This window comes from Ceratotherium simum, chromosome 22 (assembly GCF_057802395.1).
Source record: "Ceratotherium simum simum isolate JZ-2026a chromosome 22, ASM5780239v1, whole genome shotgun sequence".
Lineage (NCBI taxonomy): Eukaryota > Metazoa > Chordata > Mammalia > Perissodactyla > Rhinocerotidae > Ceratotherium > Ceratotherium simum.
The window spans coordinates 25,423,989-25,451,348 of NC_141921.1; the positions used below are offsets into that span (position 1 = coordinate 25,423,989).

Here is a 27,360-nt window from a genome sequence, read left to right on the forward strand (position 1 = left end):
GACTGGATCAAGCCCTGAACTTGGAGCCACATAACTGAATTTGAGACATGGCTCCATAATTCACTGGCTGTGTGACCCAGGGCAAGTCCCCACACCTCTCTGAGCCTCAGCTTCCCAAGCTGGGATGGGAGCTAATAACACGTACCAGCCTACGACTCCAAATAACACGGACAAAAAGCCAAGTCCTTGGTAGGCATTTGGTTATTATATTCCCAAAGTGATCTCCTCAGTTCTCCTGATTCTTCCTGTGATTTGGAGTGTGTGTATCTTGGGGGCCCCTAGACAGGGCCATGACCATTCTAGGCGGTGAAGATGAGCCTCTCCATTCTAAGTGGTCACCTGGGATCTGGCTTGGGCACCTGCAGCCTGAGTTAGGTGCTGGGACTCCGGACTCTGGACACTGAGGAGGATCCATATGCTCACGACCTCAACGGGTGTCCATGTGTAAGTGACCAGCCAGCCCTTAGGAGTTGTCCGTGGAGTTCTCCAAATGGAGACCAGCGCAGCTGGGTAGGACAGAGGCCCACCCCTCAAACCCCACCCAGATCCCCGCCCATGCAGTCACTTATTCTTCCACTGCTGTATTTCCAGAATGCTGCACAGAGCCTGGGACAGAATAGGTGCTCAATGAACACACGCTGGAAGAACAAATTGATTCCATGCATCCAACAGACGTTTACTGAGTGTCTACCACTCTTAGCCCTGAGCTGATAGATGGTGTCCAGATGGTATAAAGTAACTGGTCCTGACAGCCTCTCCAAGATCACCCAGGCAGCCTCTAGATCCTCCCAGCTCTTCCCACCCCGACCCAGCTTCCACTGGTCCCAGGCTCCAGGCATCAGGACTTTTCCCAGAATCGAGGTAATGCGGAAGCACCGCCTGTCTTTCACGCCCCCTCCTCCAGCCACCCTTTCCCATCCCTCTGAAACCCTCAGACACAGCCATCTCCCCCCTCCCAATGCCCTACATCTACCTGGGGATATACCTGGAGAGGCCAGAAGGTGGCGCCAAGGCTCCCTTTTCCCGAGCACTGAACTGGACTCCAGACCCCACCAGGACCCTGTCCCTCCCTCCCTTTCTCCCCAGCAGGGACAGGAGTGGATTCTGTGACCTCTAACTGACCCCTCTCCTTCCTGCTGGCTCCTGTGATGAGGCCTGAGGAGATTCCAGTTGCTCCTGCAGGCCCCGGGTTGTCTTTTCCTGCCTGGTGGGTGAGGGGGTCCCTAGGGGCCAAGCTGCAGCTGCTGGGGCGGACTGGGCGGGGTGGGGCCGACAGCAGCTGCGGAGAGAGAAGAAAGAGGGAGAAGAGAAAAAGGAGAGAGAGCTGCTCTGGTTCCCTGGCTCCTATCCCAAACAGGTGGAGGTCTCCACTGAGGCTGACCCCAGGACCAGGTATGTGGCTGAGGAAGCAGATGGGGCTGGGGGGGTCAGTCTGCCAAGTGGAGCAGGCCTGGGGGTCCTGAGGGGCTGGCCAGTTAGACTGTGCTGCTCAGCAAGAACCCCTGAGCCCCCTCCCATCTCACCCCTTCCAAGGTGACCGAGTAGAAACTTGGGGGGCAGTGCGAGGAGTCCTGGAGTGGGTATTGGCAGATGGGGGCTCTATTGCTGCTCTTGACTCACTGCGTGGATTTGCACCAAGCTCTTCCCATCTCTGGACCTCAGTTTCTTAGTCTAAATTTGTAGTAGTGGGGGGAGATCTTGACGATGTTCCGGGGGATAACTTTGCAAGGTGTCCCCTTTCCAAAAAGGATTAGCCCTTCCAGAGGCCTCTGGAAGACCAGAAGACCTTCAAGACCCAAAGGAATGCCCCCCTAATGGTGGAATTTCAGACTGGGGGCCGGGGGAGGGCTCATTTGCAGAGATGGGTGGGGCTCTGGGGCCCTGGTCAATGCCTCTCTCCTCAACCTTGTTTCTCTGACTGGGACTCAGGGTGGAGAGTGGCACAGGGTGGGGGTGGGGGTGGGGCCCTCCCTAGCTGCGGGGTTCCAGAGATCCTCTCATCAGGGAGAGGGTGGTAGGTGCAGATGAGGGCATTTCTCTGCCACTCCAAGATCAGAAAAGGAGTGGATTGGACAGAAGCGTGTGTGGGACGAGGTAGGGACGGTGTCCCCATATGGATGTCCCCAAGGAAGTGAGGGAGGGGTCATCCAAGCCCTTGTATGAACTGTGGCTGCTCACCAAGTCCCCAAAGCCCCCTGCACTTTAGAGGCATTAGCTCATTCATGGCTCTCAGTATTCAGCCGGGGGAAAAAGGGGGGTGGGGTGGGATGGAGCCACTCCTCCTTCACCTTGCTCTTGGGAAGAGATTGTTCCAGATTGTTCTCTGGCTGGGGAGGAGCTGGCACAGTCAAGTGCTAGGATCTCAGGGATCCCAGGGTGGGTGTGTTCGCTCTGGATGGGGAGACAGTCCAGGCAAGCACAGGTTTGGGAGTCGGATCAGCCTGTGTTCAAATCCTGGCTCTGCCTTGGGTCCTTGGACAAGTCGCCTCTGCAAGCTGCCCTCTCCTCCTGTGCACAATGCGGACAGCAGAGCAGGCCTTATAGGGTTGCTGTGAGAACTAAGCCACAGAACGCAAGTAAAGCCCTCTGCACACCTAGGAGACCCTCATTGTCACTCTCTCGTTATGGAGATAAAAATGGAGGCCCACAGAAGGGGAAGGATGGGCCCGGGGTCACAGAGCTAGGCCCTCCAGTGAGTCAGAGGACCCTCTTCTTGGCCCAACGGTAAACACCGAGCACGGACTGTATGCACCCCAGCACCTACTCAGCACTCTATAGTGGCCCCAGCCCCGCGATGATTACTTCCCTCTGCCCACTCCCGCCCCAGCCAGCAAGGCCTCGGGTGCGGTGGAGTGAGGCTGGGGACTCGCAGGCCGCGGGAGGGGAGGTCAGCTGTGGGGTGGGGTCACAGATGGGCATATCCGTGGCACTTGTCCTCCCTGTCTCTTGGGAAAGGGCAGAGAGGGGGTCGGGTCAGGGCTGTGGGGAGAGAGGGGCTGCCAGGTTGGAGCTGAGCACGGTGGGGCGCAGAGAGCCAGGCTTGCACGGGCGAGAGGGGGAGCCGCCCGTCCGCGAAGCCCCGGCGCGCCCTGGCCCGGGCCGATCGGGGAGTGGGGGCGGGAGTGGGGGCGCCCTCCGCCCCTCACCCCGCCCCCGCGCCTCTCCCCGCAGCGGGGGCGCCCCGCCCCCCGGGCGCCCGACGTGGACGTGGACGCGGCCGCCGCCGCCACCGCCGCCGCCGCCGCGCGGGAGTCGCTGTCCGCGGAGCCGACATGCAGGCGGCCCGGGGCGGCGCGGGGCGGCCGGGCCGGACGGGCCGCGGGCCGGAGCGCAAGCTCGAGCGGCCGCCGGGCGCCGGAGCCGCGTCCCCCTGCGCCGCCCCGGGCCGGCCGGCCGAAGGGGCCGCCATGCCCCCCGGGCCGCCCCTCGCCGCGCTCCGCCTGTGGCTGGGCTGCGTCTGCCTCGCGCTGGTGCAGGCGGGTAAGGGGGCCCGGGCGGGGGGCTCGGCGCGGGCCGGCGGGCGGGCTCCTCTCCTGCCCCAGCCTCGGCAGTCAGCTCCCTTCCCTGCTCCCTGGGGAACCCGTCCCTGCCCCACTCACTGCCCCCCGAACCCCACCCCCAGCCTCCTCCCTGCCTTCCTGACCCCCAGAGCCGTCCTCCAGCCCCTAAACTCCTTCCGACCAGCCTGGCCTTGGCGTCTAGGGTCTTGTGATCCAGTCCCCTCATCCCATTCCCCTGACCCCAGGCCTTTGCCTCAGGTGCCCTAGCTCTCTTCTCTGGCCCAGGGAGCAGCTGAGGACACCAGTCCCCCACCTTGGGCCTCCCTCCCTGTCCCGAAAGCCCTGCAGGCCAACTCTGCAGTTCGGAGCGGGATGGGGTCCCAGTGTGCGTGAGCGTGTGTGAGGGGGATGGGGGGGACTGGCACCCTCCGGCTGGGGTGGGTGGGGGTGGCCCCCTGAGCCTGGTGCAGTCAGGGTCTGGCCTGCCCTGTGGGGCCCGGCCTCAGCCTCCCCCAGCCTCTCCTGACGCCCTGTCTCTGTCCCTTTGGCTGCTGCTGCCTCGCTTATCTCTCCCTCCACCCATCTCTCCGTGGCTCAGTGCTCTCTCTCTCTGCTTCCGTCTCTGTGTCTGTCTCTGATACCCCACTGTCTGTTCTTTGGTTCTGTGTCTGCCACCACCTGTCTGTGTCTATCTCTTTCCGTCTCCACGTCTGGCTTTGTCTCCCAGCCCCTTGGGCCTGGAGTCCACTCATCTGTGGGATGAAGGGTGCTTCTCAGGCCCCCATCTTCCCCTGGCAGTACCTGCCCGTTGGGAGAGCTATAGAGGCTTGTGTGACTCCACTGCTCCTCTCCCGGAAGGTTCTTCCTTCCCTGACCCCCACCATCCTCATCACTCTCCCTCCTACTCCCTTCTTCACTGCTCCCCTTTCATCCTTTTCCTGCATCCAGAAGGCCCTACCTTGTACTCTTGACTCCACTGAGGGGCCCTACTCTAAGTGACCCATCTTCCCCTGCCACCTCCCCACCGGCCGCTTGGGGCTCGCAGAGTGTGGAGAAGAGGCTCACATAGACCCTTCTCCAGGCTGTTTCTGCCTGGGTCACCACAATACTGGGGATTCCTCTCTTGATCCTCACTCTCATCCCAGGGCTCACCCAAGCCTGGCTCTTCTCGACCTCTGGCTCTTTCTCCTTCCCTCAAGGTCACTGACTTGACAGGGCAGTACTGTGGAAAAAGTACTGGATTGGGAGTCCTTTTAACTGCTTTTCATGAGACTAACCTTCAGCTCCTGCAACCCCAGTCACCTATGTCTCCTCCATGCCTGTCCCCCCACCTCTTACCACCCCTCCATTAGATCTGGCCCTGGCCCAGGCCCATCAACCTTAGCTTGGACCCCTGGTAGGGCCAGTTGTGGCCACCAGGGGCTCCCACCCTGGACACAAGGAGCCTGGGGCCTCTCAGGCCTGGGTCTTCAACCCGCTAGGAAACTGAGACCCATGTGCCAACCCCATTGGAGGCCTGGGTTCTTCCTTCCCCCACTGCATGGCCTTCCCCAGGTTCCCCTTTCTCATGTATGAGACAGTGGGCTGGGCCTCTCAGCAGGGGGTGCTGAGGCTCAGGCGCCTCCCCACCCCCAGACAGCCCTTCGGCCCCAGTGAATGTCACTGTCAGGCACCTCAAGGCCAACTCTGCGGTGGTGAGCTGGGACGTCCTGGAGGACGAGGTTGTCATCGGATTTGCCATCTCTCAGCAGGTAACCCTCCAGGGTCCCTGGGAGGGAAGAACACGTCCAGGTAGTAGTGGTGGATGGGGGAGGAGGGGTGCAGAAAGAGGAGAGAGGAGCAAGCAAGATGGGCAGAAAGTTGCACATATGGCTTGAACGGGGGGCCCAGAAGGGAATCGGTCAGTGAAAGAGGGCTCGGGAGCCTTTGATTGGAACCTGGGAATTAAGAGCATGGTTTTGATCTTAAACAGACCTGAGTTTGGGACCTGGCTCCAGTTCTCACTAAGTGTATGGCCTTGGGCAACTTCCCTAACCTCTCTGAACCAATCTCCTTATCTGTAAAATGGAGATAATGATACGTCCCACGGAGATGATGGGATGCATAAATAAGATTGTGTGTAAAAGGTTTAGCGGGTAGCCAGGTGAACCCTGTGGGTAAGCCGCAGCGTGGGGTGGGGGATGGGGCACTGAAAACAGTGGGCCCGGCCTTTGCCTTGGCAGAAGAAAGACGTGCGGATGCTGCGCTTCATCCAGGAGGTGAACACCACCACCCGCTCGTGCGCCCTCTGGGACCTGGAGGAGGACACTGAGTACATTGTGCACGTGCAGGCCATCTCCATTCAGGGCCAGAGTCCGGCTAGTGAGCCAGTGCTCTTCAAGACGCCGCGCGAGGCTGAGAAGATGGCCTCCAAGAACAAAGGCAGGCCCGGGTCACCGTCAGGAAGGGACCGGGTGGGGTGAGGGGTGCTCAGGACCAAAGCAGTGGGTGGCCTGAGGAGAGCAGTAACTCCCCCATGGCTCCCCCTGCCCCCTGCTGCCTAGTAAAAGAGTACCTGGGAGAGAGGAGGCTCACGCTAGTCCCCTAAGACAATGGGTATGTAAACGCTGAACTGTGGACTGAGTCCTGTCGCTCCACCCCAAGTAGCCGTCAGCAAGTTCTCGAATCTCTTTTTGTTACATGTGTGGGCACCTATAGAAATGAGCACTTCCTCTCTTGGGCTTGGCCCTGGAGGAGTGGCTAGGGAGGAAAGGAGCCCTGAACCTAGTGTCCCTCTCCCCACAGATGAGGTGACCATGAAGGAGATGGGGAGGAACCAACAGCTGCGGACAGGCGAGGTGCTGATCATCGTCGTGGTCCTGTTCATGTGGGCCGGTGAGTCCGGCCTCCGAGCCCTTCTTCACTTAACCTCTGGGGAATGGAGGACCCTGACCAGACCCCTTCTCTCACAGAAACGAAGGGTAAGGGGCTTGGAGACAGCTGAGAGAAGAGGTGAGGAGTCTCTAAGTCCTGCTCTGGGGACCAGACCCGATCCCTTCCCTAACTCACCCCTCACCAAAAAAATAGCACATTGAGCGCTGTCTTTTAGGATTACAGGAGCACCTGCCCTTCCCCTCCCTCAGGAGCGGTGCAGGCTCCTGGGGGTGGGCACATCCACAGCCCCTTTGCCTTCTGGCCATGGCTGCTGCAGGCTCTCCTCCCTCTTCCAGGTCGTTGGGCCTCCAAGTGCTTCAGGCCTGGGCAGCTCAGGGTTGGGACACCCTCTTAACCCACTCATCCTTCTAGACCCTGCTCTGAGACCACCTCCCTAAAACCTCCCCAGCCACACATTAGAATGTCCCTCCTGCCTCAACGCCCCCAGCACACGAGTTAGTTGGGCTCATGTCTCTCTTTTCCCACTTGCCTGTGAGCTCCCTGAGGATAAAGACCCAAGTTCATCTTTGTACTCAACTCAACCAGCATTTACTGAACAGCCACTCCATTCCAGAGAGTGGTGCTACGATCATGACTAAGAGGAGCCCTGTGCTTGCAAGGCACTCGGTCTGGTAGAAGCCAGGCCCATACTTAACTATAATTCAGTGTGATGAGAGCGGAGGAGATGGAATTAATTCTGGGGCTAGGAGTAGAAATCAGGAAAAACAGAGAGAGGAGGTCACATGGGAATTGAGCTTTGAAGGATGAATAGGAGTTCACCAGGCAGCCAAAATAAGGAAGGGTGTTCTGGGCACGGTGTCTTCAAGAAACAAATTAAGCTCCGTCTGGCTCAGTGCAGCTGTGACCCAAGAGAGAAGGCAGAAAGTGGGGTAGTAAAGGAGGGTGAGGCTGTACAGCGAGCTGGAGTCCATTTTGAGGGACTTGACCCCCAGGCCAAAGCCATATTAGCATGGTCGTTGAGAGGGCACGCTCTACTGTAAAAGCGTTTGGAAAAAAATGTTTCGTAGGCACATAGAAAAACAGGCACTTGAAAAAAAGCAGGAAAAACAAAGGATTTTACAAAAGAGGAGGTTTGCTTATGGTGCATTATTAGACTTGGCACAGACAGTATTTACGTAATCATAACAATATAAACACAGTGAATTAACCCAAAATTGTGCTGTAATTTTGTTAGGATTATGGGGAAGGAAGTAGGAGTTGTTAGGCTTTATCTACCATGATGGGAAGTCAACAGATAATATCTAAAACAGATCAAGAAATAGCACTATAAATCAAATATAGAGGTAAAAATGGGGAAAACGCCTACAAGAATTGGAGTTGGCTGCCTTATAACTATGTGATTTTCAAAAAATGGTATGTTCATGTATTATCAGTCTGAAAGCAATAAACATTTAGCAGAGTGCAGGCCCACATCCCAGCTTCACCACCACGTGAACTTGAGTGAGTTGTCTAAGCTCTGCATCAGCATCCTCGCTCCTGACCTGGGGCTGATGATACCAGGTACCCTTGGAGAGCTGTGAGGATTAAGGGAGATAGAAAATGTCAGTGCACAGCACAGGGCCTGGCACATGCTCCATAAATGCTGTTGTTTCTATTTCCCCCTAAAGGAAAAAGGGGAGCTTTCTGAGGTTTAAAAGAAGGGAAGGGAGGAGACATGATCCGATGCATGTTGTAGGAAGATCAAGCCAGCAGCAGTGAAGGGGATGGCTGGTAAAGGGACAGGTGGCGCAGGAGCCAGAGGCCAGAGGCAGACTGTGGCAGTAGTGCAGGTGAGAGACCATCTGGAGCTTGGTACCCAACAGGAGCTCAGCAGGTGCTGGTGGGAATGAAGCGGGAGGGCAAGGATTTGGGGTATGGCCTCTGACTGCTCTCCCTTGTCCCCGCCAGGCGTCATCGCCCTCTTCTGCCGCCAGTATGACATTATCAAGGACAATGAACCCAATAACAACAAGGAAAAAACCAAGAGTGCGTCAGAAACCAGCACACCAGAGCACCAAGGCGGGGGTCTTCTCCGCAGCAAGGTGAGGGCAGGACTCTGGTGGGCAGCCCCATGGCTTGTGCACTGGTAGGCCCTGGACTGCAGAAGGGTCAGCTCAGGGCCTGGTATGGCTACAGCTGGGCAGAGCCAAGCTTGGCCACTGTGTGACACGGGGGACACTGCAAATTGATTTTGGATCCTCTCCTTTTACAGGGTGCCAGGGTCCAGTGGAGTTTTTTTTTTTTAAAAAAAGGCAGTGAATGGGGAGGGCAGAATTCTTGGTTGGGGTGAGACAGCAAGAGTCAGGGGTTCTGGGCTCATTTCTGCTCCTGCTGTGCTGTGTGACCTTGGGCAGGTGCTTCACCTCTTTGTGCCTTCATTTCCTCTTCTGTAAAACAGATATGAAAACCTTTTCAGTGCTTGCTCTGAGCAGCTCAGAAGACAGACATAGAGAATGTGTGAGGATCTCATGGTTCTGACGATGATTACCCAACAAACATCTGGCCCTCTCTACATTTCCTCCTCCTTCCATCTCCTTACCCGTCCTCTCTCTTGGCTTCTCTCTTCCTGGCGCATTTTCCTGAAGCCTCTTATTAACCCCCTTCTCCAGAAGCACCTCAACAATGTCAGTGGCTGAGGCTGTGCTCAGAGGCAGATCTGCAGGATGTGAGAGAACCAGCCAGCAGGATGGCTCTGCTGGGGGTGGACTGGGAACCAGGGGCCGTGGGCCCAGGACCTAGTCTTGGCCTTTCAGTGAGTGAGGCCGAAGGCTGGGTTTGAGAAGGCAGAGAGACAAGACATCCAGGCAGGGCTACTCCTTTCCTTCCACACGAGACAAGAGCCTGGCTTTTAGGCTGCAGCCTGCTGCTCCGTTCTTTCTCGTGTCCTCTCCCTGTTTCCAACCTTGCAAGGAGTCTATTCAATTAGCCCTGGCCGCTTCTCTCATTTTCTTCCTCCCAGTTTCCAAACAAGCTCTCAGTGAACATCATCGAAGCGTGACTGCCTGTCTGCAGGGAGAAGGATTTCATTGTTCTCTGCCGATCCCCGGGTCCACGGGCACAGGGAAAGGGAAGACTGTGGTGGGGGAGGCACAGCTAGCTGCAGTTCTCCCTCTCTCCCCGTCCTAGTCTGGTGAAGGAGGCTGAACTACAAACCCAAATTCTGCAAAAAAAAAAAACAAGCCACAAAACTAAAAGGCCTTGCCCTGTTCTGGAAAAGGCAAAGCTCCGTGAGACACAGCCTTCTTTCTGCCTCCTCACCTCTCCTGGACTGGCTTCCTGAGAAAATACGCAAAGCTCCTGGGAGATGACAAGCACCTGGACTGACTCAAGCTGTGTCTTTCAGACCAAGAACCATCAGGGAAGCCATGGGGCTGCCTGCTTGGCAGGGTCATGGCTGCCATCAAGCCTTTTCTGGATCCAGCCATCAAGAACTTGTTTGTGGTGTGATGCAAAACTTTGCGTGCGTGTAAGATGTTATCTGTTTTGTTACTTTTGGAAAACGTAATCGAAGGGCTTCACTCTAGAGGGCAGAGGGATTCCCCGAGCTGGTTGCCTACATCCTCTGTCTTCTTTGGCCCTTATTTTGACTGTAAGATCATCAGTCTGGGGTCTTAAGAAGACAAAATAGGAAAGAGACCTGGAAGGTATTGGCCCCATTTCTTGAGAAAGTTCTCTTGGAGTTGTAACAATGCTGGCTTGCACAACTGAAAAGGTACGTCCACATGGGACATCCTGAGGGCTGCTAAATCACCCACTCTGGGGTGGAAGCTGCTGGAAGGCAGGACTGAGCCATTCACCACGGACAGTCAGAGCAGCCCTGGCCTCTGGGGTCTCCATATCTTGCCATCTCATCCAGGGTTCTGTGAAAGCTACCCAGGATCCTCATGTCCTTCCCTAGAGCCTGAGTGGTATGAGGTGACAGGTCTCTCTCTCCACTGCCCCTTTCTGGTTAAAAAAAAAAAATGGTGCTTGATAAGGGAAGGCAGACTCCTCCCTAGGACTGACAAGTTATGGCCGCTGAATGCCTGCATGGGAAGAGATGGACTTCTGCATCTTCCATTGGTGGCTAAGGACGGGCATGCGGGAGGACTGCGCCTAGCACAAGCCTGGCACAAGCCTGGCACAGTAGGTGCTCAGTGGATACCTGTTGAACTGAATGATAAGAGCAACGGCCCCCAAGCCAGAGAGCTAAAAGCCATTACCCAATGACCGTCCCTTCCTTCCGGTCTACAAGAGCTCTCATGGCTGGGTGGGCCACCACTCTGCTTTGCCTGAGTGTGGCAGCACAAGGAGGGAGGAGAGATAGGGTGAAAGGCAGATGTCAGCAATACTAAGGGCTTCCTCATGGGAGGGCATGAGGCTCCACTCATTGTCCTGTGACTTCCATCCCTGCTGAATGGGGCTGCAAGGCCAAGGCTCCTTAGGGGAGAGGTCCTTACCTCTGATCCAGTTAGAGCAATAACCACTTTTTAAATGTAAAATAAAAAGACAAATGAAAAGGCACATCCTTGTCTTCTGGTAAATGCCCAAATGTTGCCCTCTTTTTCTGGCAATTGGCAGCAAGTCAGGATGTGTGGAGGAGGAAGTCAGTTCTCTCTCTCCATTTTGGCCTGCAGCTTCTCAGGGACATGCCTGCCAGCCAAGCTAGAGTTGGAAGGGAAATCTTGAACAGATGGGGGTGCACGTGTAGGAGGAGAAAATAGCTGCTCCATCATCCTATTACTGAGCCCCCCCCCCCAAATCAAGCTTGGGCTGCCTCACCGCATAGGTATGCAGGCTGGTGCTCAGTTTTTAAAACAAAGGGTTTTCCCCTCTGCATGGGCTGGGTGCTTTCCCTGGCCAAAGGAATGCAGTTCTCTTTCTCCACAGGGTGGAGGAGGGGAGTGAAGAACTGCAAAAGCTGCTTGCTGCAGCTCAGTATTCACAGCATGCTGTTCTGGGCTGTTAAAGGAACATCGTCATGATCCCAACGGCAGGCTGAAAGGTAGAGTAATTGTGCCATTAGCCCATGAGCAAACCAGTAAATGGGGCACCTCAAACATTTCTGTCCAGAGCCAGCAAGAGCTTGGAAAGAAAATGTCAGGTGAGCAGGGCTTAGGGTAGGCTGTTCTGGAAGTTTCTGAGAGCAGAAGGAAAGCAAGTCTTAGAGGCTGGGTGGGAAAGTGAGAAATCGATTAGCACACAGAACTCGAATAAGCCCGACCTCAGAGAGGTACTTCCCAGGCCCTCTGTGCCCGTCCAGTGCCAAAGGATGGAGAAGCCCCCAAGTCAGTATCAGGTATAGATAAGCTGTCAGTGGGGTCCAGGGAGCACTGCTCATGGGAGAGTCCTGTCTTCAACTGATCTGTGCCTAGAGTACATCAGCTGGGGATATAAGGTGTGAGGGGAGAGGAGTGAACAATACTCCTGGCTTAGATAAACTCCATTCCCTTTAATCACCTCCCTAAACCCCCAGGTTCTACAACAACTGAGCTTTTCCTGGATCAACTGTAGTTGCACAGTAGAACCCTACAGCTGTGGCTTGTGATGTGGTCTTGTGGTCACCACTCACTTAGGTCTGCATATTCCTCACAGCTTGGGAAGGGCCCAGGCAAGTTCTTTGAGGCTAAGAGACCTACTTGACCACAGCAGGCTTGTGGAAGGAAAGCTGGACTGAGAGGCAGAAGACCCTGCCTTGTAATCATGTAACACCTCATTACTTCTCTGAGGGGGGACCTTGGTTTCCTATCTCATAAACAAAAGAATGAGAACAGAGGATTCCCAGACCCCATCACCACCTAGAGTAGGAGCCAAGGGGCTTCCTCACACCAACAAGAGGGAAACCCCAGGGTCTGAGGAGAGGAAAGACTGGTGAGTGTTTCTGTGGGGAAGGAGTCCTTTCCTCTTTTTTTTTTTTTTTTTATAATGTTTTTCCCCCCCAAAGCCCCAGTAGATAGTTGTATGTCATAGTTGCACAGCCTTCTAGTTGCTGTATGTGGGACACGGCCTCAGCATGGCCGGAGAAGCGGTGCATTGGTGCGCGCCCGGGGTCCAAACCTGGGCCGCCAGCAGCGGAGCGCGCGCACTTAACCGCTAAGCCACGGGGCCGGCCCTACAATCCACTTTTAAGATCTCTAATTCAACCCTTACAGAAAAATGTAACATCGCCTCCCTCCAGTCATGTGATCTTTCAGACTTCTATTTTATTTCTCACCCTCTTTAAACCTATTTGACAATTTTTGGATTTTGCTTTTTAGAAGTAGCTTCTAAGAACAAATTGCTTCTATAAATGGGACACCCCCCCAATCCAGCCCCACCAAGCTCCATCAGTATATTCCCAAACCCTCAAATGTCTCTTGAAGCTAAGCTGAAGGAGATCTTTGTATACAAATAGTTCCTTAATGATACATTCCAGGACTATCACATGGACTCTTTAAAGGTCGTCCAAAGGATTACATTCCAGCCCCTTCTCAATGGGTGCCGGGGAGGGTTAGATTTTCTGTCTATGGCATGTTCCAGTTGTCCTAAGGGGAGGACAGGTGGGGAGGATTGACAAGGCAGGAGCTTGTTCACTAAGGAATTCCACCACTGACCAGCTGATACTTCCTGTGACAAGTGGAAATTTTTTTCCTGACAGGTGCTCTGGCATACAAAGCAAGCATACCCTAGAATCAGCTTAGGAATAATTGTTTTCTTTTAGAAAAGCAGGACGATGTGAAGAAAAGCAGGGAACTCTGCTTTCTAGTTGAGGTGTTTTCTTCTTGTAAAAGCTCAAAACAGGCTGGTTAGAGAATGAACCCATTCGTTTTAGAGAAGGTCCATTTCTCCTCCTCCTCACTTTTTCATAACCTAAAACAAGCTGAGGGTAAGGGACATCACCATTTCAGAGAATGCAGCCTGGTCTCTGGAACCTTTGATGCCTACAATAATACACTTTTAAAAAGGAAATAAGCAATTACTGGGCAAAGGATCATCTATAGCTGACAGGAACAAAATGGATATGTATAGGTCAAGAGTACTTCTGACTCAGACAACAATATCAAATAGCTGAGTAATTAGCAAATTTATATTGAACCTTTTGCCTGGACCATAGAATATATACTAGACAAAACTTATAGAACAGCAGGACAGAGAGCCTGTCCAAACACGTTGCTACTTATTTTCTCAGCACGAGTTGAGATTTTAGAAGCATTGGCTAATAGAGGTGATAAGCTATTATTGCCTTCCCTTTTATCCTTGCTCCCAGGGGTAAGTCTAAGAAGCTTGGTTCATAAAAGGGATCTAAGGAACACTATATCTCCCAAAGCTACCCACACTTATGCAAACTTCACCCCAGGTTCTAGGAGCAGTCAACTTCTGAGAAGTTGGGTTAAGAACAACCATCAATTTTGTACTATCAATTCTGGTTTTTCACATCCCTTTCAAAGGGAGAATGTCCCAGGATAGCTCGGCTTCTTCCTTAATCAGTGCTAGCTCTGGAGAGGCAGAGATGGGGCGGGGGGTGGGGGGTGGGGGTCAACCACACAGCCATGGGAAGGAATGCAAGGCAATACCTGTCTGATGGGGCTGAGCCACCTTCCCCCTCTGCAAAAACAGCAGCACAGAGATATTTCAGGCTCTCTGTACATCAGGCTCCTGACATGCACTATATGTAGCTGCAAATTCCAATCAATTTAAACATTTCTTAACTGCTGGAACGCCTTTCTCAACACTGTAATTTACCCTCAAAAGAACAGGGAGCATTCACCCTCGCCTCCCCAGTACCACATTCTACTAACTGCCACCCCCTCCCAAACCCCACTAACCTACCTACGCAAAGGAGGAAGGAACCCTCTTTCAAAGCCCGCAACAGACGGCCACAGCACATATGCCACTGACAAGAACTTTTATTTCTTTTTAATGACATTAAACACAACTGCTACAAGGGAAAAAACATGATAAAGAGGAGGCACCAAACTTCAGTTTCATAATCGATCCTGACAACAACTCCAGTAAATCAGGGCCTGTGTTAGATGTAAAACTACAGGTTATTTCAGGCTCTTTGCTTACAAGTAAACTATGTAAACAGCACATTTTTACTCTGCTTTGTCAAGACCCCTGTGGTGAGAATGTCATCATGAAGAAAGCTAGGTAGGCAGTTAAATGCACATAATGCTTACTCAAATAAAACAATAAGGCAAGAATTCCACACGAAATATTAGACTTAGGGGTCAACACCAAATATGATTAAAATCCAGATTCTACCCACTACCATCTTTAAGGCAAACATGCCTGATAATGAGTTTTCTTTGGCTTTGCTTTTCTTAAAGAATATCATGTTAACCACTAGAGAACAGTTCTCTTCTCCCCCTGTCCAACAGATTTAATTAAGCTGCTAAAGCTTTGGAAAAACAGAATTATTTGAGCATAGAAGAAATGTGATCGTCACATTTTCTAGTTAACCCGTCACTCATTTGATTTGGCAAAGGCGATGCTCCCATTACACATTCAGATGTAAACCCTCCTGTACCAGGAAGGTGGAACAGGAGTCTTACATTTTTGCCTAAGCAAAATGCTGTCCCTTCACTCCTTGGGTTATTGTGGGGAACTACACAGTTGCAATGCTAGTTATTCCAGCTACAATTAATTTTAACTATGCTATGGTTCCAAAGGTGGATGTTTGCTTATCTCCATCAAGCTAATTTAGGGAAACCTGGAAAAGTGATTGATGTAGTAAATGCCAATTATGCCAACTGAAATAACAGATTTTGACTCTTGCCTTTCAACAGAACTTCTTTGCATTTTGGTCCCAGAATCTGTACCAAATGTCCAAGAAAAAGAGAATCCTTGACTGGATAAAAACAGTAAACATTTGGGGATATCGATCTAAATTTAGTGATGGCTTGAATGACCAAACTTTTCCCAAGTCAGTTTCTAAACCAGGGTAGGATATTTAAGACGGGTTACTCACAAAAAAAGATAGGGCTGATGAAACAACAAAACCAGACAGATGCAGCTAGCCCAATATCACAGGCTGTGCTACAGCAACTATGTACAGCCTTCACAGAGACTGAACAACAATAGCACAAATGCCGGACTGCAAAATCTCCCAAAAGATGTCTAGCAGTGTCTGTAAAAGAGAGTAACAAACTCCTAAGACATCCACTAAGACGGCTGCACAAAGTCTGTCAACTTGAATTAAAACACCAAACCTTAAGATCAGGTAATGCTTTTGTGCGCAAGCTTCATCACAACTATATTAGACCCACTTGAGCAGTTTTGTGAAACTGCACCCGAGTTTTGACCAAATGAGGAGATGGTAACATCCAGGGTGTCTAAAGGCACCTCTTGTTAACTAATAAGGGAGAGAAAAAAGTACCTCTCCAAAGTCTCTCCCATAGGATGGAGGCTCACTGACCAACACATCAACTCATACTTGAAGTTGGGGTTCAGTAGATGAAACTGAAAACCAACTGACACCTCAATAGCACTGGCTTTCTGGCCTGTCCCCTACAGTCAAGACTCTGGGTGGCCAACTCGTCAATAAAGACAGCAGGGAGGCTCTTCTTAAGAGGCATATATATTTCTAACAGGATACAGGACAACACTGGTAGAACCCTAAGGAGCATAGTGGTCACTGGGGGAAAAACAAGGAAAATCCTTGAAGAAAGGCCGAGAAGACAATCACAAGACCAGTCACAAGACCACAAATCAACAAGGGTTAGTCAGTAGTCTTCTGTCAGAGTTAAGATGTGTAAGATTTGTAAACACTATTGTGCAAAATCAATTTAATGAAGAATGAAAAAAAGCCAAAAAAATAAAGGCAGCTAGTAGGTACAGAAAGGAGAAGATTTACACTCTTAATTTGTCCTTTCAACAGGATTTTTGTCCTGCTCCATCCTACTTCAAAGGTCACCAACTTTAAAATACTGACAGGTATTCGGAGATTCAAATAAAAATATAAGAGGGGTTGTTAGAAGTGACTTGTGTCCATTTTTAAGTCAGCAGCAATAATTAACACTGGTTTGCAGCCTGATAAAGAATCTCTTCCTTACAGGAGATTTTGGGCACCAGAAGTAGACTCTACCTCTGCATAGAGGTGGGTGTTTTGCTTGAGCCTGGGTGTTTTGGCTTAATGTTGGCTTTCAGGAGGCAGCCACCTTCACTTTAAATAAAAAAATAAAAACTAAATCAACTTAACACTGCTTAAAAACATACATACATACACACACACAAACAGGAAGGACCTTATACAAAAAAATTCAAGTCAGCAATGGGCATTTCCAAAAGGTGACAAGTTCTTTAAATAAAAATCTTGTGAAAAATAAAATTCAAAATCTACAAAGCACAAAACAGCACAAGAAGATGAGATGCTGCTCTGGACAGGACCTTGGATAGGGACCTTCACGGCTGATGGGGTGAGACAAATGGACTGGACCGGAAATCTGAAAGACGCTGGAACCGATGGTGGCTTCGCATGTTCCTGTCAACCCACTGAGTCAGACTGTATCTTTGCAGAGGTTTCTGTCGTTTCCGGGCGTAGTTTCTATCAGGAAAGAGGGAAAATAAAAACAGGAAAGATGCTAGGGTTTCAGCTAGAATGGCTATTTGTATACAAAAAAGGCCAAGACAACTATTTTAAGAATATCATTACTTTTGGAAATCGGATATTAATTTTATATTTCGATTCTCACAATTTTAGAAATTTTATACTATTTATATGAAAGTCATAACATTATAAGTGCTATTTCCTTTCAACTTTCAAAGCCACCTAATTCCCATACAGGTATTATGGTGATATGTGCCATATACACAAATGTTCTAAGAAACCTAATGTATAATGTACACTAATGTTTAAGTAGGAAAAAAATATTTTCTCCCTCCAGAAACACTTAGAACAGGATCTATATTTCATTGCTTGCATCAGACCTGTACCTCCAAGCGGACCTCATTGTCTGACACTGCTTAAGGTTGCTCAGGACACAGCAGTTAAAATTAGAATAAAATTCCCAGAGAAGGTAAATCATCATGTGAGTATCACATTGCAAGTTCAGAGGCTGAAACATTAATAGCACAGACTCAAAGTAAAGTTTCTTGAGAGTCTCCTTAAGTCATATGCTGGGCTAGGGTTCTGAAGAGGACCCTCTGAGATAACATTATCCCATTCTCAACTCCAGTTGCTCCTAATAACCACCTGGGAAGCTTTTTAAAGATACAGATTCTTGGCCCCCATCTCCCTCCCAGACTTAAAGACTTAGAATCCCTGGAGTCAGGGCCTGGACATCTCTATTTTTAGACATCTCCACAGGTGATTATGAGCAGTAGCCAGGGTTGAAAATAATTATAACAGTACCTGACATTTATCTAGCCCTATATGCAAGTCCTTGTTGAATTCTTTAAATACCTCATCTCATTTAACGCTAATGACAATCCTACCCCAGAAAAGGACTCTCATTAACTCCTTGAACAGGTAAGGAAACTGAGCGTCAGGTTAGGTAACTTGCCCAAGGTCACACAGTGGAGTAAGTAGAAGAGCCTGGATTTAAATTCACATCTGACTCCAGAATTTATTTCATAACCATTACACTACACTGCCTTTCTGAGAACTGCCGTCATTTTGGCAACTATAGAGGAAACACTAAGTGTAAAGGCCTTGGAGGTGGGAGCATGTCTGACATATCTGAGAAATAGCTAGGAAGCCAGTGTGACTAGAGCAGAGTGAGCAAGGCAAAGAGTAGCAGGAAAAGAGGTCGGTGAAAACCAAGTAAGCCCAGGCCAAAGCATATAGGCCCTTGCAGGGGATGCTGAAGATGGGAAGATGTGAAATGGGAAGCCACTGGAAAATTCTGTGCAAAGAAGAGAATCCAACTTATGCTTTAAAAGAATCTCTTTGGCTGCTGAGTTGAGAATAGTAGACAGGAAAGGGCAGAAACGGTGAGACCATTTAGGAGACTTGCAATAATCTAGGTGAAGATGATGAGAAATGATCAGGTTTTGGATATATTTTGTATGTGGAGCTTACAGAATTTGCTAATAGACTGAATATGGGGTAAGAGAGAAAAGAGTCAAAGATGACTCCAAGGTTTCTGAGTAACTGGATCAAAGTAACAATAAATCTGTAAAATCACACTGCATCAAGAATCCAGAAAATCTCAGAACTAGAAAGGCCCTTTGACATCAATTAGTCCATCATCTTAATTTTACTGATGTGAGGGCCAGTGAAGTGACTTGATCAAAATCATATAGTTAGTTAAAAATTGCAAAGCTAGTATTAGAACGCAGGTTTCCTGAATTTCAGTCCAGTTCTTATTCTATTATACTGTATAACTTCTTTTTCTACCCCTGGAATTAAACAACAATTACAACCCCCAACTCCCCACCACATCCCTCCTGCAGCCAAATTCTACCCTTTTCCTCTTTCTTATAATTACCCACTCACCGCATGGTGAGGTCTGAAGGATGCTGCCACTTTGGGTCCTGCATATGAACTTGATCCACCAAGGCATGCAGCTCCCCCAGCATACCTGTGATACAGAGGGATCAGTGATTAGGAAGCAGCTCAGTGAACTACCATGTCAGCCTACGTCAAAGCATGTGCTTTCAGGGAAAGAGAAAACAGGCACTGGTCCTAATACTATCTAATTTATGATTATCACAAGCAGTCAGCACAAAAACGACAAGCCAGAGAGGGGAGCTTGCCAATCTTGGATAATGATGATAATGATGATGATGATGATGATGATGATGATGATGAGGCAATAATGACAGTCACTATTCATTCATTCAACATTTATTAGTTCCTACAATGTGTGAGGAACTTTACTTGTCCCTAGAATACAGCATTAGACAAGGCACTGTACCTCAATGAAGTTTATAAAGGACACAGGCAATTGCCAAACTTGTGATAAGTGCAGTTGACAGGAAGAATACAGGGTGCTATGTGAGCACAGAGACTGGGGAGTGGGGGTTAGAGAAAGCCCCCTCCAGGGGAAGTAGACTATAAGCAGGGATGTATAGAAGTTAGTGAGGTAAAGAGGGGTGGGAGGTGGGGGTGTCCAAGAGAAATAGCTAATACAAAGACCCAGAGATACAAGACAGCAAAATACATTCAAGAAACAAGAGAAGCTGAGACTAGAAGGCGGATGGGTACTTTTTGCTAAACAAGAAAAATTGCTGGAGGAAATTTCTCCAACATGTGAGAGCCTGGCAAGGTATAAGGCACTTTACACATAGCTTACTTAATTCTAAAAAAATGTTATATGGAGATAGATGTTATTAACATCATTTTAGAGATGGGAAACTGTGGCTTAGGGAGGTGAACTTGCCTTAAATGCTTATTAAAGTGGACTCAAAACTAGCTCCTGTTTGATTCCATGCTTTTGCCACTATTCAATAATGCTAATTTTGCACTTAAGGGGTGAGACTTAGGCTGAAGCTTACAAAATCAGCAATTATGGTTACAGAGAATGAAATAGTTTCCCTAGACCAGTGGCTCTCAAATTTTAACAGGCATCATAATCAGCTGGAAGTATTATAAAACAGATTGTTGGGCTCCAACTCCAGAGTTTCTGATTCTGTAGCTGTAGAGTGGGACCTGAGAATCTGCATTTCTAACGAAGGCCCAAGTGATGCTGATGCTGCAGGTCTGGGAACCACACTTTTGAGAACCACCGCCCTAGACAGTGGAGACCTTTCTTCCAGCTAGTTTACATATTTCTCATTACCTTATCTATTATCTACTACACTCTCAAGAACCAAGAGCAGTTTAACTAGGCTACAGACCATCTTTTCAAGTTGTGATAAAAGATACATACTTAACTTTTAGGACCAATTTAATTTATTTGAAGCCTCAAGAAGCCAAGCTTTGTAGAATAAGTACATACTTTGGAGTTACGCAGACATGAGTTAAAATTCCAATCCAGCCCCTAACTAGCTCTGTGACCCTGGGCATATCATTTTACTTCTTCTAGCCCCACTTTACTCATCTATGAAATGTGGATAATAATAATATTTAGCTTGAAGTTGAGTATTAGGAATATACTACATAAAAGACCTAGCATATTGCCTGGCACACAGACAGTGTGCGTAAGTGGTAGCTATTGTTATTATGGTGTTACAGCCTCAGGCTTATGTTAGTTTGCAAAGACTCTTCAAATCCTGTGACAATCAATTTTCCTATTTGTAAGGAAAAATACTTATTAAATGGATCAGTCTACACATAAACTATGACATGTTTTATAGCACTGAGCAGAAATTTCTTCTCTAACCATGAGATGATACTTTTCAGGAAAAATTTATAGATTCATTACATTAAAAGGTTCTGTGCAGTTAAAAAAGCACAACCAAGGGTAAAAAAGACAATTGACGAAATGAAAGATATATCTGAAACATATTTGGCAAAGGTTTAATTATTCTACAAAGGTAAGTCTTCTCATAAAACAAAAGAGGTCAAGGATACGAACAGGTAATTCACAAAAGTAATATAAGTGATTAGTAAACATAATGTAAGATGTTCAATCTCATTAATACAGAAAGCAAGCATACTAATCTCACTTCTTGAGAAGGAAATATAAATCAGAAATGAGTTTCCCCTTTAAGAAGGGAAGTAGCTTTTGATTAGAAAATCCTTTGCCTGCTGGATTTATTAAGCTAAAATCAAAGCTCTCCATTCAAATTGCCTTTTCTGTACCCTACTTTCACATCAGTAGCACCCCACTCCCTCTAGCCCCCACAAAAGGACGTTTCAGTGGGAGGAAAAAATCGGCTTTGTAAAAATTTCAAGATATAGTTTCTCTGCCAAAGCATCACCAAAGGAGGACTGGCGAGATTTGGAAATTCTGGTGTCCAATCTCAAAATGGAACAAGAACACCTGTAGACCATGTCCTTCAGTTCATTCATCTCTTACCACTTAGATTCTATAAAATTGTCCTGATGATGGAGACTAAAGATACACTATAAACCTCCTACAAAGAAACCTCTTCACTTTAAACTAAAAGAAGAAGACTGGTCGATTAGACTCAAGGAGGCTTCAAGTATTCAACTGCTAGGAGTAATAATCTAGCAGCAGCAACTTACATATAGCACCATTTATCAGGCACTGTCCTATGCGCTTTACATATATTAAGTTATTTATTCCTTATAACAATCCTATGAGGTATTTTCCTAATTTTACAGATGAAGAAACTGAGGAACAGAGAAGTAATTTGTCCAAGGTCATACACCCAAATTCCAACAGTATAATACCATCATAATGTTGAGTTTCCTTAACAATTTTTCTGGGACTAACATTTCATAGTGGGGATTAGAAAGCAAGAATCATATCACAATGTCTCTTGTATACCCAGTTGATACCTGGCACAGCACTGAGTAAACAGTGGCTCAATAATTAGGTCTTAGCTCGTGTACCAAGAAGTGTTAGTTTTCATTAGCACAAAGAACTTACTGATGTACTATGGTAACCTTTATTATTAATCAGACTTAATGATCTAGAGATAATGGGAGCTAACATTTATCAAGCATGTTTTATGTGCCAGGCACTTTGCTAAGTGCTTTGCATGTATCCTATGATTTAGTCCTAACAACCACATGAGGCAAATCCCATAAACTCCATTTTATTCATGAGTAAATTGAACCTTAGAAAAGATACTCATCTATCTTCTAGGAAATTGGAAAGCCAGGATTCAAACCCATGTGGGGCTAATAATCAAAAAACCTTATTTCAGCTCATAGCTTCAATCTCTTCTTCCTCCAAATTTAGAGATGCTACAAGAATGGAAATATCTGAATTTTCTCTTCTCTTCATAGTCTCTAACAGATGGGCTTTCTTGGACCAACAATCAGTACCATGGGTTTATTTTAAGTTGTGGCTAAAAGGTGGTAAAGGCTGTTCCTTGTTTTGGGCTAAGAATGAAATTAAGAGGAAAAAAACGCAACATTTCAGGAATGAGATCAGCAGTTCATCTAAACTTTAATCTATAAATATGTAGATGACTAGTTTGGGGGGAAATCCAGTCTAATAACTGTCTTTAGTAAGATAAAAGTGAATCAATTGTTATAAAGGAGGAGGAATGATAATGCTGAGTGCTTGCTATGCCAATGGCCCTTCTGACAGGTTTTATATGTCACCATACTCTGTACCACATGACCCTACTCAATCAAGTGTGGCACATGACCCAAGAACAGAGAATCTCTCAGCTGGCTAATGACCTAAGAGCTCCCATGGCACCAACAGGTCATTAAGTGAATCAATCAGATACTCTCCTTTGGAATGTGAATGTGAACTTTGGTAATGAGAACAGCACACAGGCAGGGCTCTAGGAGAAACAAGACACTTGAGATAGCTAATAGAGAGCAAAAGAAGAACTGGTCAGAGAGACAGATAAGATTAGAAGTATCAGAATCACTAAATCAGTGGGGAAACCTGAATAGGGAACAAAGGCACCCATTTTTGAGAGGGCCTGGCTCTATGGCTAATTCTTTTTACTTTGAGGCCTGGCTATGTTGTTGAGCATCTAATCTTCATCTTTTCCTGTAAATCCTTAAACTCAGTTACTTAAAGGCAATCACAATGTCTCTATCTCATGCAATCAAAAAAATACCTAATACAGGGAGGGAATGAAGAGGGAAGGAAGGGAAAAAATGTGCTATAGGGGTGTAGGCCACTGCTTTTACAAATAGATGAATGAAATAGGAATAAAAAGGAAAAAGAGATTAAGTAGAAAGCAAGAAAGCAAATGTGTCACCTCTAGGTCAACAAAATTGCAACGATATAGTACAAATCTTAGCTGCTTTTCCTTACAGACAAGGCAAAAAAGCGAAAGAAAGAAACAGGAATTATCATGTAACTCATTTCTGAAGTGATGTATTATATAGGGGATATTGAGTGACATGTGAATGTCCTCAACAGCAATGGCAAATGCAGAATCAGAATTTACATCACCATTGCTGCTTATGATCTTCAGTAAAAATCAAAGCAGAGACTTTCACTTCTAGTCACGATGAATGGGCCTACCTCCCATTGTAAGCAACTAGAAACGGCAAAACAACTATTTTCACACTGCTCAGAAGTGTGATCCCTGAGGGAAGGGAAACAACTGAAGTGAGTCTTGAAACTTCTTATGAGTCTATGAGTCTATGATTTTTCAAAATAAAAAGTTTTCGTGTGTGTGTGTGTGTGTGAGGAAGATCAGCCCTGAGCTAACATCCATGCTAATCCTCCTCTTTTTGCTGAGGAAGACCAGCTCTGAGCTAACATCTATTGCCAATCCCCCTCCTTTTTTCCCCCAAAGCCCCAGTAGGTAGTTGTATGTCATAGTTGCACTTCCTTCTAGTTGCTGTATGTGGGACGCGGCCTCAGCATGGCCAGAGTAGTGGTGCGTCAGAGCGCGCCCGGGATCCGAACCTGGGCCGCCAGGAGCGGAGCGTGCACACTTAACCGCTAAGCCACGGGGCCGGCCCCTAAAAAGTTTTTTTAAATGAAGGCAAAACAAACACTTTGTAAATAAACAAAAGCAGACCTGCACCTTTTGTAAGAAACTAAAAGGAGTTCATCAGGAAAAATGAAAATACCAGATGGAAAGGAATCAAGAGCACTGGAAATGGTAAATATGTGAATAAACATACAAGACTATTCTTTTGGCCGGCCCCTGTGGCTTAGCAGGTAAGTGCACGCGCTCCGCTGCTGGCGGCCTGGGTTCGGATCCCGGGCGCGCACCGACGCACCGCTTCTCCGGCCATGCTGAGGCCGTGTCCCACATACAGCAACTAGAAGGATGTGCAGCTAAGACATACAACTATCTACTGGGGCTTTCGGGGGGAAAAAAAAAGATCTTGCACGTTTTGGTTAGATTTATTTCTACTGCTTATGGGTTTTATAAATAAATTAAAAAAAAATTAAAAGACTATTCTTTTCATTTAAAAAATGTCCTTAAAAGATAACTGACTGTTTAAAGTAAAAATAATGTATTCAAGGGTTTAAAATATATGTATATGTAAAACATGAAAATAACAAAAACAGAATGGAGATTTCGAAGTATACTGTTGTTAGGGCCTTCAATTATATGTTAAGTGGTACATTATCTGAAGGCAGACTGACAAGTTAAAGATCCATATTGTAGGGCCAGCCCGGTGGCGCAAGTGGTTAAGTGCTGCGCTCCGCTGTGGCGGCCTGGGGTTCACCGGTTCAGATCCCAGGCGCGCACCGAGGCACCGCTTGTCAAGCCATGCTGTGGCAGCGTCCCATATAAAGTAGAGGAAGATGGGCATGGATGTTAGCCCAGGGCCTGTCTTCCTCAGCAAAAAAAAAAAAAAAAAAGAGGAGGATTGGCAGATGTTAGCTCAGGGCCAATCTTCCTCACACAAAAAAACAAGATCCATATTGTAAACTATACAGCAATGGTTTTCAAAGTGTCTCCAAGGATCCCTGGGAGTCCTCAACACCCTTCTGAGGCTTCACAAGGTTAAAACTATTTTCATAACAACACTAAGATGTACTTGGCTTTTCCACTTGCATTCTCTCAAAAATGTACGGAAGTTTTTTCAAGAGGCTACATGACATGACATGGAATGTAGAACCACATATGGGAATCTAGCAGTCTTCTATTAAGCCAGACATTAAAAGAGTTTTGTAAAAATGTAAATCAATGCCATTCTTCTCTCTAAATTTTTGGTTTTGTTTTGGAAAATATAGTTATTTTTAATAAAAACATGTTATTTATGTTAACAGGCAATGAGTTGTTTTTTTTTTTAAGTTCTTTTTTTTTTTTTAATTTTATTTATTTATTTTTTTCCCCCCAAAGCCCCAGTAGATAGTTGTATGCCATAGCTGCACATCCCTCTAGTTGCTGTATGTGGGACGCAGCCTCAGCATGGCCGGAGAAGCAGTGCATCGGTGTGCTCCTGGGATCCAAACCCAGGCCACCAGCAGCAGAGTGCGCACACTTAACCGCTAAGCCACGGGGCCAGCCCTACTGTTATTTTAAAATATATTAATAAAAATTTTAACTATTTATCAGTTCTAACTTTTAATATGGTTTGAATATAGATAGATATAACCCACATGAACAAAACACTTTGGGGTCCTCAATTTTTAATAGTATGAATAATCTGTAAGAATGTAAATTGGTCCTGAGACCAAAACCTTTGAGAACTACTACCCTAGAACAACCACCAAAAATAAAACAAAGAAGCAAAGGTAATAAATCAAGCATGGAGACAAAATGGAATACTAAAAAATACAAAAAAAAAGGCCAGGAAAAGATGAAAGAAGAAACATAGATAGACAAAAAGAAAACAAGTAGCAAGATGGTAGATTTAAATCCAACCATACTGATATTACATTAAATGTGATTGGACTAACACTTGAATTAAAAGACTGAGACTGTGAGACTGGAAGAAAAAAACCAAGACCCAACTATGTGCTGTCTATAAGACATCCACTTTAAACATAAAGATATAGATAGGTTAAAAGTAAAAGGATGAAGAAAACATATCATGCAAACACTAGTCAAAAGAAAGCTGGAATGGCTATATTAATATCAGACAAAGTAGACACCAAAACAAAGAATATTACGAAGAGTAAAAACAGACAGTTCCAAATAATAAAGGGGTCAATATATCATGAGGATATAATATTCCTAAATGTGTATGCATCCAATAGCAGAGTTTCAAAATACATGAGGCAAAATTGACAGAACTGAAAGGACAAACAGAAAAATCCACAATTAGAATTGGAGATATGGGGCTGGCCCCATGGCTTAGCCGTTAAGTGTGCACGCTCTGCTGCTGGTGGCCCGAGTTCGGATCCCGGGCGCGCACTGACGCACCACTTGTCCAGCCATGCTGAGGCGGCGTCCCACATACAGCACATAGAAGGATGTGCAACTATGACATACAACTATCTACTGGGGCTTTGGGGAGAAAAAGGGGAAAAAAAAAAAAGAAGGAAGATTGGCAATAGATGTTAGCTCAGGGCTGGTCTTCCTCAACAAAAAGAAGAGGATTGGCATGGATATTAGCTCAGGGCTGATCTTCCTCACCAAAAAAAAAAAAAAAAAAAGAATTGGAGATATGAACACTCCTCTTTTAGTAAGAAAATCTGTAAGGATATAAAATCGAACAACACCATCAACCAACAAAACCTCACCGAAATTTATAGAATGCTCCACCAACATGAGAATATACAATTTCAAGTGAACATGGAACATTCACCAAGATAGACTATATGCTGGAATATAAAGTCAGTCTCAGTATATTTAACGGGATTGAAATCATACTGAGTATATTCTCTGACTACAACAGAATTAAACTAGAAATTAATAATAGGAAGATAGCTGAAAACTCCCAAATATTTGGAAATTAAGCAACATACTTCTAAGTAACCCATAGGTCAAAAACGAAATCACAAGGGAAATTAGAAATTGCTTTGAACCAAATGAAAATGAAAACATAACATCAAAATTTGTGGGATGCACCTAAGCAGCACTCAAAGGGAAACCTGCAGCTTTAAATGCTTACTGAAAATGGAAAAGTTCCATATTAAAGGTTCCATATTAAAAAGCTAGAGTACAAGAGCAAATTAAACCCAAAGTAAGTGGGAGAAAAGAAATAATAAGCATTAAGTGAAGAAAAAGACAAAATAATAGCCAAAAACAATACAGAAATATGAAACTAAAAACCTACTTTAGGGGAAAAAAAATCAATAAAATTGATAAATCTTTAGATTGTGCAAGAAAAAAAGGCAAATTACCTATATTATGAAGCAGTGACCATCACTACAGAGCCTATAGTAATTAAAGGAATAAGGGAATATTGTGAATAATTTTATGCCAATGAACTCATCAACTTAGATAAAAGGCACAAATTCCTTGTAAGATACAAATTACCAAAATGGACTCAAGAAGATAAAGAACGGGCCAGCCCCGTGGCTTAGCGGTTAAGTGCGCGCGCTCCGCTGCTGGCGGCCCGGGTTCGGATCCCGGGCGCGCGCCG

General features: G+C 46.9%; 2 protein-coding genes across 8 annotated transcripts in view; one reads left to right on the top strand and one right to left on the bottom strand.

Annotated features, from left to right (window-relative positions):
• The first annotated feature begins 1,281 nt into the window (after positions 1-1,281).
• FNDC5 (fibronectin type III domain containing 5) lies at positions 1,282-10,916 on the top strand. 2 transcript variants are annotated; one of them, XM_087446367.1, is made up of 7 exons: positions 1,282-1,392; positions 3,172-3,480; positions 5,136-5,251; positions 5,723-5,921; positions 6,285-6,374; positions 8,322-8,455; positions 9,373-10,916. In XM_087446367.1, exons 2-7 carry the CDS (start codon positions 3,273-3,275, stop codon positions 9,409-9,411), a joined length of 786 nt encoding a protein of 261 aa, XP_087302493.1. In that variant the 5' UTR covers positions 1,282-1,392; positions 3,172-3,272; the 3' UTR covers positions 9,412-10,916. The 2 variants fall into 2 exon arrangements, with proteins under 2 accessions (XP_087302493.1, XP_087302492.1); XM_087446366.1 differs by lacking the exons at positions 1,282-1,392; positions 9,373-10,916 and adding exons at positions 2,361-2,724; positions 9,023-9,366 and having other exon boundaries at positions 5,140-5,251.
• The window catches only part of S100PBP (S100P binding protein), a 40,594-nt gene continuing 21,790 nt past the window's right edge, over positions 8,557-27,360 (bottom strand). For 4 of the 6 annotated variants that reach the window (XM_087446365.1, XM_087446363.1, XM_014784116.2 and 1 more), the window contains exons 6-7: positions 18,811-18,895; positions 14,261-16,917 (exon numbers count right to left, since the gene is read on the bottom strand). In XM_087446365.1, the coding sequence (XP_087302491.1) occupies positions 16,776-16,917; positions 18,811-18,895 (227 nt within the window). In that variant the 3' untranslated portion in view covers positions 14,261-16,775. Of the gene's footprint in view, positions 8,801-14,260; positions 16,918-18,810; positions 18,896-27,360 lie in introns of those variants that run through there. The other 2 variants (XM_087446361.1, XM_087446362.1) reach the window with 2 other exon arrangements.